Genomic DNA, 15,376 nt, shown 5'->3' with positions numbered 1-15,376 from the left:
ACGTTCGCTGCTTTTATCGGCTGCCGCGTCGACAGCCGCAGAACTTGCTGCTGCTGTTCGGTCTCTTTGTCTCTCTTTTGCTCGCAGCTTTGCTCTTTTCGGTCATCGAAGTGCGCTTGTGGCGATGCACCGCATAGGCTGCCTCGTTTCAATTTCGCTTTGGAATTTTGTGCGTGATCTTGTCGAAGAACAGGTAAATTACTTTAGCATTTTCATCCGCTGTAGTTTCCTGAAATTGTGCGAACCGAAGAATCGTATTAACACTAAACCTACCGAGCACTAAAAGCGACTAAAATGTCTTAGCTTCGCAAGAATTACAAGGCTCTATTTATTTAGATTCTGTGCAATTTTTAACCCACTTCGAAAAAGGAGGAGGTCACTCGATTCGATCTGTATGTGCCTTTTTCGCTTTTTTATATGTTCACCGATTACGCCAAGATGGATGGACCAATCGGAACGAAAAGTTGTTCAAAATGTGTTGCTGCATAACATATTTAAATTTCATAAAAATCGGAGAACAGTGGTACTTTCCGAATAATTACCAGAAATATATTATATTTCATTAAATAATAATAAAAATATTATATGATATGTTCTATTTAGTTGTTTTTGTATTATTAACCGACTCAATTCGATCAGTATATTGTTTATTTGTATATTATTTGTATATTTCCAAACCAATAAAGACCGAAAAACCATCCTACGGTGTTCTACAAATTCTGCCCGTTTCACTAAAAAGTGTGAAAAAAAATTAAATCGACTTCGTAAAAACGCACTAAAAAGTATGAATTTAATTGATTTTTTGATTTGTATGAATACACACCAACTTTTAATAAAATTGATTAAAATAAAATATTAAATACCATATTAAATACAATACAATCTTTTCGGAGGCGGCGCAAAATTGAAAATTTTCGACACTGGAAATTACGAAAATCCTTAAATTCTTCTACATGCTTTCACATATTAATGTATCTTTCCTTCCCACCTACTGATTTCAAAGTCCACCATATTCCAATGAAATCACAATCAGCAACATCTGTCATTTGGAAAATTTTCAATTTTACGCCGCCTCCGAAAATATGGTAATTTAATATTTTATTTTAATCAATTTTATTAACACAGTTGGTATGTATTCATACAAATCAAAAGGAAATTATTTCATACTTTTTAGTACATTTTTGTTTTTATAATAACAGTTCGCGTGTATTCACATCAATTAAATGGAAATCATTTCATACTTTTTAGTGCATTTTTTTCGAAGTCGGTTAAATTGTTTTCTATAAAATTTTTTTTTCATTTCATACTTTTAATTCCAATATGAATCCGAGTAAAAAAATCTATCGAATCAATTTTCATGTAACCAACTTCATAGTTTCAATAATTGTGAAATGAAAAATATGAAACCGGTCATTTGACCGGCAGTGGTAGGTTTAGCGTTAAAAGTAGATTTGGTCCATTGTGTTTCGCGGACGTATGGAAATGAATTTTTCAGCAATCTTCGTTGGAAGGTAATGATTGGAATAGATCGTTGGTCGTAATTAGAGGAATAAGACTCGTTCGCGACAGTGTAAAAGCACGCATCGTGCGGGGAATCGTGTTTCGAATGGGGCTAGAATGGCCAAGGGCGGGACGTGGCAGCTCGGAATTAGTATCGCCGAGTTTTACGAGACGCGTGTAATTGTCTAGAACGGCGTTAAACTACCTGGAAGACACGTGGAAGCCACCTTTGAGCAGGATTTACGGCACTTCTCTATCGTCCACGGTTCCTCCTCCGTTTATTACGCGGGAAAATTGTGAGCGGCACGCGATGCGTGTTGTTACTCGTAAAACGGCCACCGGTGGATCTTGATATACTCATAATAGCCCTAACTTCGTACAAAGGAAAAAACTAAACGTCTCGGGAAAATTTAGGATCGTTCTTAGATCGGAACATTGTTCAGGAAACACGCTCGCTTCCCATAAAAATGATTCCGACATTTTTCTACCCCTCTTAAAGGCCTCATAAGGGTGAAGAGATAAAATCAAACATTCATTAAATATTCTGAATTAAATGTTAAACATATGGAGCTATTATTAAATCACAATAAAATTACACAGGAAAATTCAATACATAAATTTCATACGGTAATTCGATGTGAACACGTTTACCCACAATATAAATTTTCATCGAAAAACGGAGTGTGTTTGAAGAGGATATTAAATTATGGTTCTAATGTATCGTTCGCACGACGGGACGGAAGACAAAAGTAATAAAAAATAGGGAAATAAAGAAATTGAGCGATCATCGATAAAATCACGAGAGAGCCGGCGCGCCGTGAAACTTTTATGAAACCAAATCGCCGATTGAAAGTTTCGATCGTCGGTGCATTCCACCGTGAATTACACCGTATTCAAGTCGAGCCTGCAACAAAGTGCTGGGTGTTTGTTTAATTTCGATTCGATAAAATTGGATAAAGTAGGGAGTGTGCGTGCGCGCGCGATTCGCGGGTTAAAACTTTAATAAGCTTTTCGAGAGCGAGCGATTTCGAGAGGCTGCTCTGACGATATACCACTTTCCGTTTAAATTCATTAAAAAATACGAGTGTCACGGGTGCTCGAAAATGATTCATTACTGGAAGTATTGCTTTCCGCTTCGGACAATGGACGTTGAAACCCCCGCCCGGTCTCCACGTGGAAAACTCGTTCCGAATACCCGTTACCCGAGTTCGATTCCACCTCTGTCGACGATTAGCGAAAAATCGGAGCCAGCTCGACGGTTGTTCTTATTAAAACCGCTGCCAATGAGTCACTGTCGATTGTCGACTTGCTGGAACTGCCACGATGTACCCAACAGCCCGTAAATAATAATCGAACTGCAAATCTACCGTTCTTATTAATCTAGAAAAATTCTGTTCGCAATCCTATTTTATTTTACAACAGATACAAATTTCTTTGGACCTTCTAAACATTTTTAAAAGTTTTTATCTAGTAATTTAATATAGAAATTAGGGTCGAAGAAAAATTTCTGTGCACTTTTCAAACATCTTGTTATTAACACTTTTTAACGTTTTTAAAATCAAATTTTATCGATAATTGAACAAATTTTTTGGGTTAGAATTGGCCTGGATTAGGTCGCAGAATCCTACTCTATTTTATAGCAGATACAAATTTCTTTGGACCGTTTAAACATTTTTAAAAGTTTTTAGCTAACGATTTATAGAAATTGGGGGTCGAAGAAAAATGGTGGCACACTTTAACCTTTTTGAACTCAAATTTTTTAGGGTGAAAATTGGCAACAAATGCACACAAAATTATTAGGAAAATTGTGTCGGATTTCAGACACGGATTTCATTGAAATTTCGCGGAGAAAATGGTGGATTGAGAGGGCGAGAACCATCCCCGGTTCTGTCACAGTCGACCAGTTGTTTCATAACGACGGAGCAGAGATAAAAAGCGGGAACGGCGTCGAGCAAACGGGTTAAGTAAGGAATTACAACACAGAGGACAGTGAACCAGTGAAAGAAAGATACAAGAGAGCGACGCGGTGGATTTAATCGCACGAAACGGTGCTCGACGAAGCAAATCTGCATAGGCCAGTTAACGCTCGGCGGCTACCAAGCTATAAGACACTCGGAGGCTGCCGATTCGAACAAGAGCACCGAGATTAATAGATCGAGGGTTTTGTCGCGATTGTTACGCTCGTTCGGGCTGCTACGTGCTTTCTACAATTGATTTTCGGGTCATCGGAACCGAGAGCCAATTAAATCTTCCCGAGGAACCGTTGTTGCCCCACATCTCGCCTTCCGCTGTTAAACATTCATTATTAGTGGTAGAAAACCGAGAAAAACGTTCTAGTTCCCCAATTACAACAATCCTTTGGCAAATATTCTTTAATTAAAACGCACAGGTATACATAGTCCCCACTTGAAAGTCCATCCTTACGTTAGTTCCCAGGTATGTACCTCTTGCTATCAGCTCTGGTCATATTATTATTATCAAGATTGACAGTCTTGAGTGCAGGGAGTCCCACGAACGCGTTCGGATCCACCCGACTGATCTTGTTATTCGACAAATCGATCTTCTTCAGCTGATTCAATCCACTGAGCAAGCCGTCCTCGACGTGAGTCAACAGATTCTTCCTGAGATCTAGCTCTTCCAGCTGTCCCAGATCGCTGAAAGCGCCAACCTCGATGTCGGAGATTTGATTGTGCTGTAGCCTGAGAATCCTGAGGGCGATCAGGCCCTTGAAATCCGTTGCAGAGATGCTGGCCAACTTGTTCTCCTCTAGGAACAGTCCGTCGAGATTGTGGAGACGTTTGAAGGTCCCAGGTTGGATGGAAGTCAGCCGATTGTTCTCCAGATGAAGTCGATGCAATTCTGGAGTGTGGCTGAAGCTACCAGGCTCGATGCTAGCGATCTTGTTATCGTTCAACCAGAGGAACGTCAACGAGGATGACAATCCTGATAGAGAGTCCTTGTTTATGGCGTCTATATCGTTGTGGCCCAGGTACAGCCACATCAGGTTCGTCAGGCCAGCGAACGAGTCCTTGGGCACCGAGTTAATCTTGTTGAAGATCAGCGACAATGATTTCAGCTGCGTCAGTTCAGCGAATAAATTAGGCGACAGGGGTACCACGTTGCTGTCCAGGTCCATTCGTTCCAGCTTCTTCAATCCTGTGAGGGAGTCTCTTCTCAGTACGGAGATCTTGTTCCCCAGGCCGAAGCTGAGGCGCACGGTGTTCACGTTTTTAAAGGCACCTTCCTTCACTGCCAAAAGATCCAAATCATCGATTTCCAATCTGTCCTCCGACTCCTGCTGTGTCACCTCGACCAAAACTCCTTTGCGATGGCAAACCGTATAACCGTTCGAGCGAACGCAAGTGGCATCCTCTTCTTTCGACCATGATACGCTCGCGATTAGGAGGATTATTAGAGACGATCGAAAGGTCCTGGACATTCTGAATTGATTGTCTCTTTCAGTCCGACTGGTAAACACTGAGCGGTTCTGGGATAAGCACGCAGTTTTACATATGCACTCTTTGCAGCAGATTCTTGGGGGCAGATTAGAGAGTGGGGCTGCGAACTTTGACACGGCTATCAGTCACAGGAATTCGCGGCTCTCAACTTTGCGTCGATGCTAGCAAGTAGAGCTAGTACAGTGGCCGAAATAACGATAGGTTCACTAGCCCCGTCGGCTGGTTTCTGCTTCTTTCCTTTTATTTTCGTTTTCGGATGTGTACTGTGGCATTTGTTTTTATTTCGCAAGAATGTGTTCTACACATAGTGTAAGCAGTCAGTCGACTATCAACAGTATTAGTGTAAAGATGTACCTGTTTCAAAAATACTTCGAAAATTATCGAGTACAATAATACGAAATAATCTTAGGTGTTCACGGAGAAATATTTAAAAATTACTATTGATAGTGCGATTTTTTGAACGTTTTTGTATAGTAAGTACACAGATTTATAAGGTTTAAGAATTATAAAAAATATTTTATACGTTCGTTTAATATTATTAAAGCACAATATGACACGGGGAAATCGTTAAATGATAACGCAAAGCGCCAAATTATTGCTTTCCACAATATGAGTCTCGCAAACAGAGAAATTGCAAGAACATTGAAAAGGTCATTAAATGTAATAAACAATTTTTTTAAATGAAAAGATAGATGCATCTAGCCTTACAGAGAAATTGAAGTCGTTTGGTTCATCCATAAAGAAATTATTCTGATCTAAAATGTGTGTGATCAGTTTTGCTCCTAACTGTATGTATTACTATATTAATGTGTATTACTTAACAACAAAGTAAAATATTAGTGACTGATTATTTGGTAAATCAAGGATGACAATATAAAGATATTTTATGTGTACAAGTCATGAATAATTATTTTAACTTGTTAACACTAAACCTGCCGAGCCTTAAAAGTAACTAATACATTATGTTCCCTTATAAAAATGACAAGATTGATTTTATTTAGACTTTGTGCGGCCCCTGTTGCAATACGTGCTCTACTAAAGATATATATACAACCATTCCTTATCAAATCATTTCTATTATTTCGATAATAGTAAAATAAAAACTCTGAAACCGGTCATTTCGATCGGTGGTGGTAGGTTTAGTGTTAACGAAGTGTCCGTACTTCCATGAGCGGCAGTGTATATGAGATACCCGAGTAACCGAGTACGGGTAACCCGTAGACTGCGGATCTTTATGTATTTATGAAGCAATTGGCTGGGTGAAATATAAAACAGTGAACGATTAGAAAAATTGAAGGCTGCTCTTTACTTTACCGGACTCAAAATTTGTTCCTTTCTCCTATAAATTATGATGTATTTGGTATGTAATCCAGTAGATTTGTACCCGGGACGGCTGGAGATCAAAATTTCCATCCTGTAGGATCAATGGTTCAGGAGTTATGCTGGTTTAAAGTTGAGCAATCTGCAGTGTTTTTGACAGGGATGGGCGCCGCCATATTGGTTTGTTGTGACGGTCGCGTGCCGCTTACCGAGTTGGTTGGTGATTAGGTAGGGTCTGCTCGGTAAGCGGCTCGCAGTCGTCACTACAAACCAATATGGCTGCGCCCTTACCTGTCAACAACACTGCACATTGCTCAACTTTAACCAAGCATAACTCCTGAACCATTGATTCTACAGGATCGGGTACAAATCTACTGGATTACAAACCAAATACATCATAATTTGTGAAAGGCATAAATTTTGAGTCTGGTAAAGTAAAGTTTACCCAAATTGGAGAATATTATAATATTGTCTTTAATGCAATGAAGTCATTAAGGGAAGAAATCAATTTTTATTTTACTCCTGCTTCCCACAATCAATGCAGAACATTTTTAAGTCACAGCTCCACTAGCAAGAGTTGGTGATTGCGGCTGGACCTGCCATCTTTTCGCAGGACACCCGATATTGGTTGCAAGGACTCGGCCGTATCGGATCGTATCGGCACGGTGCAGCAGCGACGGGCACCGAGGTGCACGGTGGTGAAAGTGGCGGCTTTTAAGCGTATATCGTTTCAGAAAGCAAATACTTGTGCGAGTCTATCCAGGAGCAGAGCGCCGGGGACACTTGCGAGCTTGATTTACAGCCGTCGGGCTCAATGACGGCAATGATCCTATGTTTCTGTACGCCCCGAGATACGTACCCGCCCGTCGCGCCGCCATATTCCTCTCGTCGCATTCGTTGCATTCGAATGTAACCCGCACGTGACCCGCACGCCGAGCGCGTTCGCATTCACGTTCGCTAACGCGAATTTGAAAAGCGTGAAATTACGGCTCGGAACTTTGTAAATTGCAAGCGTATGAACGGCCTGAATAGGCCCCGCCCACTGGAGGATCCCGCCAGAGGCCGCACTTTACTCGCAACCCTGGATCACTTCTACAGACAACGCTGTTTGTCTTCTCGATACACGCGACTACAATCCTTTGTGCGGCTTTCAACCATAGTTCCTGTCTCCACAGTCCCTAATCGTGAGAATTACTACTCGCTCTGTATCAAAAGCGAGTCTCGCTATAAGCGGAGCAAGAATTTTTGCAAGCGAGAAGGTCGCAAACCAGACTGCGGATTTTTATGAAAAATGCAAATTCACTGCATTAATCGCAAGCCAGCTGCATAGACATTTATTCCTGATATACAGGGTGAACCGCGAATCGTGATCAAAATAAAAATGTTCTGCATTGATTGTGGGGGAAGCAGGAATAAAATAAAAATTGATTTCATCCCTTAATTACTTTGTTACATTAAAAACAACATTACCGTATGCTTAAATTTTTCTAATCCTTTACTGTTTTATATTTCACCGAAACAATTTCTTCGTGAATGCATACAAATCCGTAGTCCAGTGATCAGTAACAAAAAAATTGCTTTCTTTACTTTTTCTGGTAAAATCATTTTCGATCGGACTGCTGATAAAAACAGAATAATCTCTACTGATCATAACTCGTGGTTCACCCTGTAGAATCCGTTCTCAATCGAATAGCAACATCTCAGTCGTGGAAATCGTAATTTTCCCAGCTCCGAGCGGCCGCAGCAAGCTCGATCGACTTCGGCTGGCGAACTGCAAAGAAAACTCGGCGAGCTAACCCAGTCGTGCCGGGAAACTAAGCAACGACCGTGAACTTGTGCTCGTCGACTTGATCCCTCTCTCGCGCGCGTTTTCCGAGAACGACCCATTTTCCCGGCGCGGCGGCTTCTTGCGGAGAGCTCGGGCCCGTGTGGTTCTCGGTTAATTAAGTGACCCGAAACAAGGCTAATTATTCGAGCGTCTGTTCGCCAACATCCCCGGCTCCTTTCGGGCTGCTTCGAAAAGGGAAGAAAGGCGACTGGAATAAATCGCTTTCGCGTTCCATCGCCGAATTAGAGAAACTCGAGAAAGAGAGAGAAAGAGAGAGGAAAGCGGGACAATGTGTAATGGAGGGGAGAAATTAAAAAGAGCTGTTGAAAAAGAATGGTCGCTGAAGACAGGGGAAGTTAGGGGAGAGGAAACCGCGCGCGTTTCCCGATGGAAAACGAAGCTCGATACTCCGAGGCGGAGGAAATATCGCCGATAAATTTCCGGTTGTCGCCGAGATACATAGATAGCCGAGATATTTTCTTAGCCTGACGGTTTCTAATATCGCTGGGCCACCTTCTGGGTCTCCTTTAGGCGGCCGATCGATTTCAAGTCGCCCTCCAGTGATATTAAGACGCCAGATTTCCTCGATAAGCTGCGAAAGACGGGCTCCGGTTTATACGAGCAACGCGTTTTGTCGGCCATACTACCTCCGAGACCAGGTGCTTCCGGTCCCCGAGGATGTTTGCAGGTCGTTGCTACGGCGGGATCATGCTGTCTGACCTAAACCAGCCTTATCTTTCGTAGACACCGACTCGCGCCGGGCTTTTGCACTGGTTTTAGAGTTGCTTAAATATCATTTTTGTGCAAATAGAAGTCGGATAATATTATATTATTTTTGGCATTGACGCGCGAGACTGTACATGTTTTATTCTCTAGCAATTTTCCAAAAGTCGAAATGTGTTGGGAGAGCGTGCACTATGCTCGCACAATAAATTGTGGGAGTGGCGAACAGTAGCAAGAAAGTGCTCGGAGAGCGTTCGGAAATAAAGCCCGGGAACTGTCTCTCCGGGAGAATATTCGGGAAATAAAAACGGTGAAAATGTCGCCAGTTGCGAGGAAACAAAACAACACGGCTCTTCGATGCCTTTCACGCGTCGAAGACATCAAGACACGGACTTTTCTCTCTCTCTCTCTCTCTCTTGTCTTTGTGTGCTCGAACGTTTAACCCATTTCCGCTCTGTAAAAAGGGAACCAACGCTCTTTGACTGCTGTCGAACAGAGTGTTAGGCTCCAGCGACTCGAAAGCTTTCAAATGTTATTTCTTCGTCGCATTTTTCGGTTAGCGTGCAGCCGCCACGAGGAGGAATTCGTTTGTTCGGACGCCGATTGGGTGGGATCATTTTTACAAACGACTAACATTCTATACCGGACACACGATGGTGCTCTTCAATTGAATTTACGAACAATTTTCCCTCAACTACATAAAAGTCCTACAAAGCTGTGAAAGGGGAAACAACAGAAGCAAAATTTCGAACAAAGTGCACTTGAAGGTTTAGACTGGAATTTTATGCATTCGCGGTAATAAGAATTCCAGAAAAAAATTAATGATCGTTCCTATAAGACTCGCGATTTAATAAAAATGGTTAAGAATCTTTTTTCCGGCTCTCGTGTCTCGCAGTTGACGCAACAGTTTTTCATTTTGCATAAAGATGCGCAGTCTATCGATCACTTTAGACGCTGATGGAGCTGTTAATAAGACAGACGAGCTCTAAACGTTATTAATAGTCGCACGATGAATTGTTAGAACGTTTCTAATTGCTTTTTCGAATTGCAAGCAGTTGGAAATTGTACGATCTAAATTTTCCGAGCGACGGCGCAGGATTTTCGGAGGAATTTAGTTGAACGGCGAATTACTTGATCGTTTCTAATTGCTTTTCGGAGCAGCAGCAACTCGGAAATTTTACGGATTTGTTCGGAGTATCGACGAGGAATTTTCAGAGGAACTTCCATAAGGCTGGAGGCGCGATTGATATTCGTCGACCGCTGTCAATTTTGGATTTACATTCGAAATTCGAGGCATACCGTCCGTGACATCTTTTCGAGCGCGGCGCGGACAATTTTCAAGGCTGCCTGGTTCACTCCCACCTGAATAACTTTCTAAGGTATCGGTGAAAACTCGCGAAGAGCGATTCTCCTCTCGCCTGCGAGGTCATCGACTGCGAGCCTCCCGTTCCCTGTCTCTAGCCGGTGCAGGCGTAAAACAATCGTTTAACAACTCATTCGCTCAGAACTCTTCAAATTATCCTTTCCGAAATCGCAGTATTGCGGTCAAAGCGAAAATTCGACTCCAATCTTCGTCGAAACGAGACCAAATAATGTTTTCCCTTAAAAAACATTCTGTTCGACACTTTAAAGTTAGCAGAGTCTGGGACCATTCTCTCCTCTGTGTACATAAATTTTTTGAACGAGACCAAATAATTTTTTTCCTTAAATAAACAATCTTTTCGATATTTTAAAATTGATAGTCTGGGACCATTCTCTCCTCTGTGTACATAAATTTTTTGAACGAGACCAAATAATTTGTTTTCTTAAATAAACAATCTTTTCGATATTTTAAAATTGATAGAGTCTGGGACCATTCTCTCCTCTGTGTATATAAATTTTTTGAATGGGACCAAATAATATTTTTCCTTAAATAAACAATCTTTTCGACATGTTAAAATTCATAGTCTTATCTTATCGATAAATCTTTTGAGGTTGCATATGTTCAAATTAGTGAGTTAAAATTAAAGTGCACTCAGTTCTATGAAATATTTTATTATACGGTTCCTTAACAATAACGACAATAATTTTGTTTCAATTTTTTCCCCTGGGGTATTATATTCTTGTTGAAATAATTGTGGCGAAAGTGTCGCGGAGGTGTACAAAAGACAAAGGAACACCATTCGAAAGATGAAAAGACGCCTCTGTCACGGTTGATATGGCGGACACGTTTTTTGTTTGTCGCGCACTCGCACGTGCGTACGTCGCGATTAAAATTCATTGGGTAATTCGCGACGGGCGACCTCGGCTGTGTTCGATTCGCGCATTTTCGTGCTGGAAGGGCACGTAATAAGCCCGTGGCCGGCCTTGCGTATATCGTTTGTAATGCGAGGACGCGCGCCGGGGCTTGTTATCTAGCTGCAAAAGCGACAGATGTTCACCGCGTGGCAAACAGTTTATTGTTTCTCCGTGGTGAGCTCCGCGCGAGCCACCTGTAATTATCCATTCGATACCTTTTCAGTATTATAATCTGTTGCGAAATATGCCTCGGCGCAGTGTATCGCTTACAGTTGCTACTCTGACGTTGGAAATATACTGAACTGTAATGTTCGAAACAAAGAGATAAAGTTGGAAAATGGCCTAACGGCGTGCAACATTTTTACGGACCTTCAAAATTGCTGTACGATTATTCAAAACATTGTTTATGTTATTAAATATGTTGGTATCTGATCAATTACTAAACATTTAACCCCTTGCCGTATTTTAACGAGTCAGACTCGTGCTCAAGATTTTAACAAAGTTAAAGAAATATGAATGTTACGCGTCTCTTTTTAGATCAGTGTTTCCCAACCATTTTTGTGCCATGCCCCACCTAAGCCCTTCTAAAACTCTTATGCCCCCAATGTAATATATACATAATTTTTAATATTCAAACATTGAATTGTTCAATGAAGAAACTTAAATGATAGGGGTTTTAGGAAGAAATCACTAGGAAATTGTTGAGGAAACACAGTTCTTTAAAAGTACAAAAACAGTACTAAAAATTCAAGTACGAAATAATTTTAATGAAAGATTTTTCTATATTATTTTAATTATTAGTAATTATTTACTGTTTACATTTAGCGAGATTCTTGCGCTTGATGCTTGCTGCGAATAGATTTTATGTTAGGTTCCAATTTAGTTAGCTTCAGTCTGAAGTCTCTCCGTTGTGTTACATCCAGCCGATTTATTTTTCTAGCAGCAAATCATTTATGGCACTAAATCCACATTTAGCTAAATATGCAAATGGAAACGGTAACAATAGTTTTCTTGCACATTTGGTTGAATTTGGATATTTGATTAATCTATAAATTAATCTCTGGACGTGTCCATTTCCGATATGCCCCACTTAGCAATCAAATTTGCCCCCCCCCCCCTCTTGGTTTAGATGAAATGAAATTTGATTCGTTTGTAACCAATATTTAAGCATTAAAATAAATGTAGCCATACTAAAAATATAAATTTTCTTCTCCTTTCTACGACATCTTTGGCGATAAAGACGTTTTGACCACTGCAACTGTAAAGAAAATGTTACGGCAAAGGGGTTAAGTATTGAAATCAATGAAATTTAAAAAATCGTAGAGATTGGAAATATTTTAGGTCGAACAAATGTTTAACTTTCGAGTTGAAATAGCTCCGAGTGCAAAGGGTTAAATCACTATTAGAAGATGAAAAAAATCGCGATCGTAAGGACCAACACTGCGAGAACAGCGCGAATTGCATCGTCGAAAAGAATCGCGCGGAAGTATCGTGGCTGGAGGTAAATATACGGCGATCATTGGCTCTGACATTCACGAGGCAGTTGGTTTTTTACGGCTGCTGGTGTGGCAGCGTCGTAGGTCGAAGCCGAGAGCGTGTTTCGCAAGCGAGCACGCGGAAGCGATTCCGCGCGATCGGCTCGTAACGCTCGTAACACGTCGCCTAGCGTTCTCCTCGAGCGGAATGCCTCTCCTCCTCGCGGCACCGCGTTGTGCGATAGACTTTCACTTTTTTTCTCGCATCGAGGGAACGCGATCCCGTCCGAGAAGCTCCCATCGGCCGCGCGATTTTATTTTTTGTCGGAGCACGCTCGAATTCCGCTCGAACGGCTCCCCGGCGAGAAACGAATCCGAAAAAATCGCCGAGAGTAAACACGACGTGACGCGCGCCGATGTGACTCTCGCGGGAAACCGTGCCGAAACTATTCACTCGGGTGTGACTTCGAAGCAAGAACGCCGCGAAGAAATCGTCGACACGCTCAGAAATTGAACGACTCCACAATGGAGACGGCTCCCCGCCGCGCGAAATAGCGATGGATATTCGCGAAACGGTGGAGCCGCGCTGCTGAAAATTTACGGTCTCTCTGCCGGGGCTTTGAGGACGTTTTATGAAATTGTTTGGCGAGATCCGCGTGCGAGTTTTCTTTAGCAACGCGATTGGATACTTCTTCTCGTGGAAACAGTCGAATTTCCACTTTGCCATTTTTTGACGAGCGACGGATCTGGATGAGACCGAAGTTACGGACGTAATCTGATGTGTATTGCAAGAGGGATGTCTCCAGATCGTGTCTGCAAAATTAGAAAATAATCCGACCACGTATACGATAGTTATTCAATATTTACTGCGAGTTTTGTGTCGCAACTGTCATGTAAACATTCGAACTACCACGTCTGCAATTTTTGACGAGTGAAACATCCGGATAAGACCGAAGTTACCGACATGATCTGATATACAGCGGGTAACGAAAGTATTCGAACGCTCTTTAAAACGGAATAACTTTTTTATAATTGTACGAAACGACCTGATGTGTTTATAATCAACTAGAAGTATTGGTTTATGAAATGATGTGCAAAAAAGATTGCAAACATAAAAAAGGAATTTTTAAAATGTTTAGTTATATGTATGTTTAGTTATACACATGCTGAAAACTTCATCGAAATCGGTTGACGCAGGAACAAAACAACACGCGTCGAAAGATGTATGATTCTGTGGATTTTAAGCAGCAACTGATCCAAAAGTCGTGTGAATCTACGATTTTCACCATTTTTAATCGCTTGTAGCTCGTGTGTATGTTACTCGATTTCGATGAAATTTTCAGCATGTGTATAACCAACACAGATCTACAAAACATAATAATATATATTTTAAATATACTTTAAGGGGCGCTAATAAAAAAAGTTTTAAAAAATGCCTTTTTTATTTTTGCATGTAACCTTGTAAATTACAATTTGTGGAAAATCTCTTTTGCATATAATTTCGTAAACTTCTAATTGATTATAAAGAATCAGGTCGTTTGGTGCAATTATAAAAAAGTTATTCTGTTTTAGAGGGCGTTCGAATGCTTTCGTTAACCACTGTATAATTGCAAGAGGGATGCGTCTAGATCGTGTCTATAAAATTAGAAAATAATTCATCCACGTATACAATATTTATTAGATAGTCTAGTTTGGCAACGTGAACGGAATCGAATTTCCACGTTTGAAATTTTTGACCGAAGTTATAGCCATAATCTGACGTGTATAGCGAGAGCGATGCCTCCGGATCGTGTCTGTAAAATTGGAAAATAATCCGACCACGTATACAACAATACTTATTAAATATTTAGTGCGAGTATGCCGAGAGGTAACAAGTAATTTCATTGGATTTTTCTTGGCGTTATCGGAATCTTTTTATCAGTCTCTCACACTCGGTGCGTCCGATATTCAAAATCCCCGTTCACAACGGCATTATCGTGGCTCATTTAATTTTTTACCAGGAAATTTCCAACCGCGGGACCCGTCCCTTTACCGCTGGAAACACAGTTAGGGGAGTAATCTACCGCGGATCAGCCACTTCTTTTTAGAAAAGAAACTCTCTCTCGTAGGATATCGATCTGCAGGATGGATGCGGCTTCTTTCATAGAGGAACGTCTCTCTCTCTCTCTGGTAAAAATGATTCCTCGTGGTTCCATCCATCCGCTTTGTGCAGAAACGATCCTATAACGGCGATCCAAGGTCCGGTTCTTTTTTCTTTAAGCTCGTAGGAAACTATCGACGCGATCTTTGTGGCGAGGAAAATCCCTTAAAGGTTTTCGCCGCAATGAAAAATCTGTCTTGAGAAATGAGCTCCGGAAAACGATTTGTACGAGGCTCTTGTGCTGAGCATTTTTTTTCAAAAATCTTCAGATATCAGAAAAATTCCTAGACATCTTTCCACAACAACTAAATTACAAGTATTCCACGGCTCTGTGTGCGAGCTCCTTCAGAAATCATACTCGATCCTCAGGGATCCATAAAGGACCCTCAGACCCTCTCACAATTTTCTACCAGTCCTGAGCATCTTTAAAAAACATTCGGAAACATAACTCGGCATTCTTAAACCACCTCGGGGATTCTCGAAGGACACTCGGCAGTCGTGCCTTTTTTAAAGGTCTCCGCTCGCGGAAGTAGTTCGAAGATTCTTTAGTGGCTCGTTACGTTCGCCGTGGTCGCTTGACCGAGTCAGGAATGTCTAACTCGTTCCAGAGAAACGAAATTGCATCAAGTTCGCCGACCTTCCGCGGAATCCAACC

General features: G+C 41.3%; 2 protein-coding genes across 9 annotated transcripts in view; both read right to left on the bottom strand.

Annotated features, from left to right (window-relative positions):
- Window positions 1-15,376, bottom strand: part of Btk29a (tyrosine-protein kinase Btk29A) — a 259,480-nt gene that overhangs the window by 43,562 nt on the left and 200,542 nt on the right. The gene's annotated exons all lie outside the window — the stretch shown is intronic.
- Window positions 744-5,533, bottom strand: LOC143208260 (uncharacterized). The gene has a single exon (XM_076422518.1). It carries the CDS (start codon window positions 4,937-4,939, stop codon window positions 3,926-3,928), a length of 1,014 nt encoding a protein of 337 aa, XP_076278633.1. The 5' UTR covers window positions 4,940-5,533; the 3' UTR covers window positions 744-3,925.

This window comes from Lasioglossum baleicum, chromosome 4 (assembly GCF_051020765.1).
Source record: "Lasioglossum baleicum chromosome 4, iyLasBale1, whole genome shotgun sequence".
NCBI lineage: Eukaryota > Metazoa > Arthropoda > Insecta > Hymenoptera > Halictidae > Lasioglossum > Lasioglossum baleicum.
This window is presented reverse-complemented; position numbering and strand designations above follow the sequence as displayed.

What these genes read in the sequence shown, in the direction of transcription:
- LOC143208260 (XM_076422518.1), bottom strand. Translation starts at nt 4,939, where the DNA reads ATGTCCAGGACCTTTCGATCGTCTCTAATAATCCTCCTAATCGCGAGC.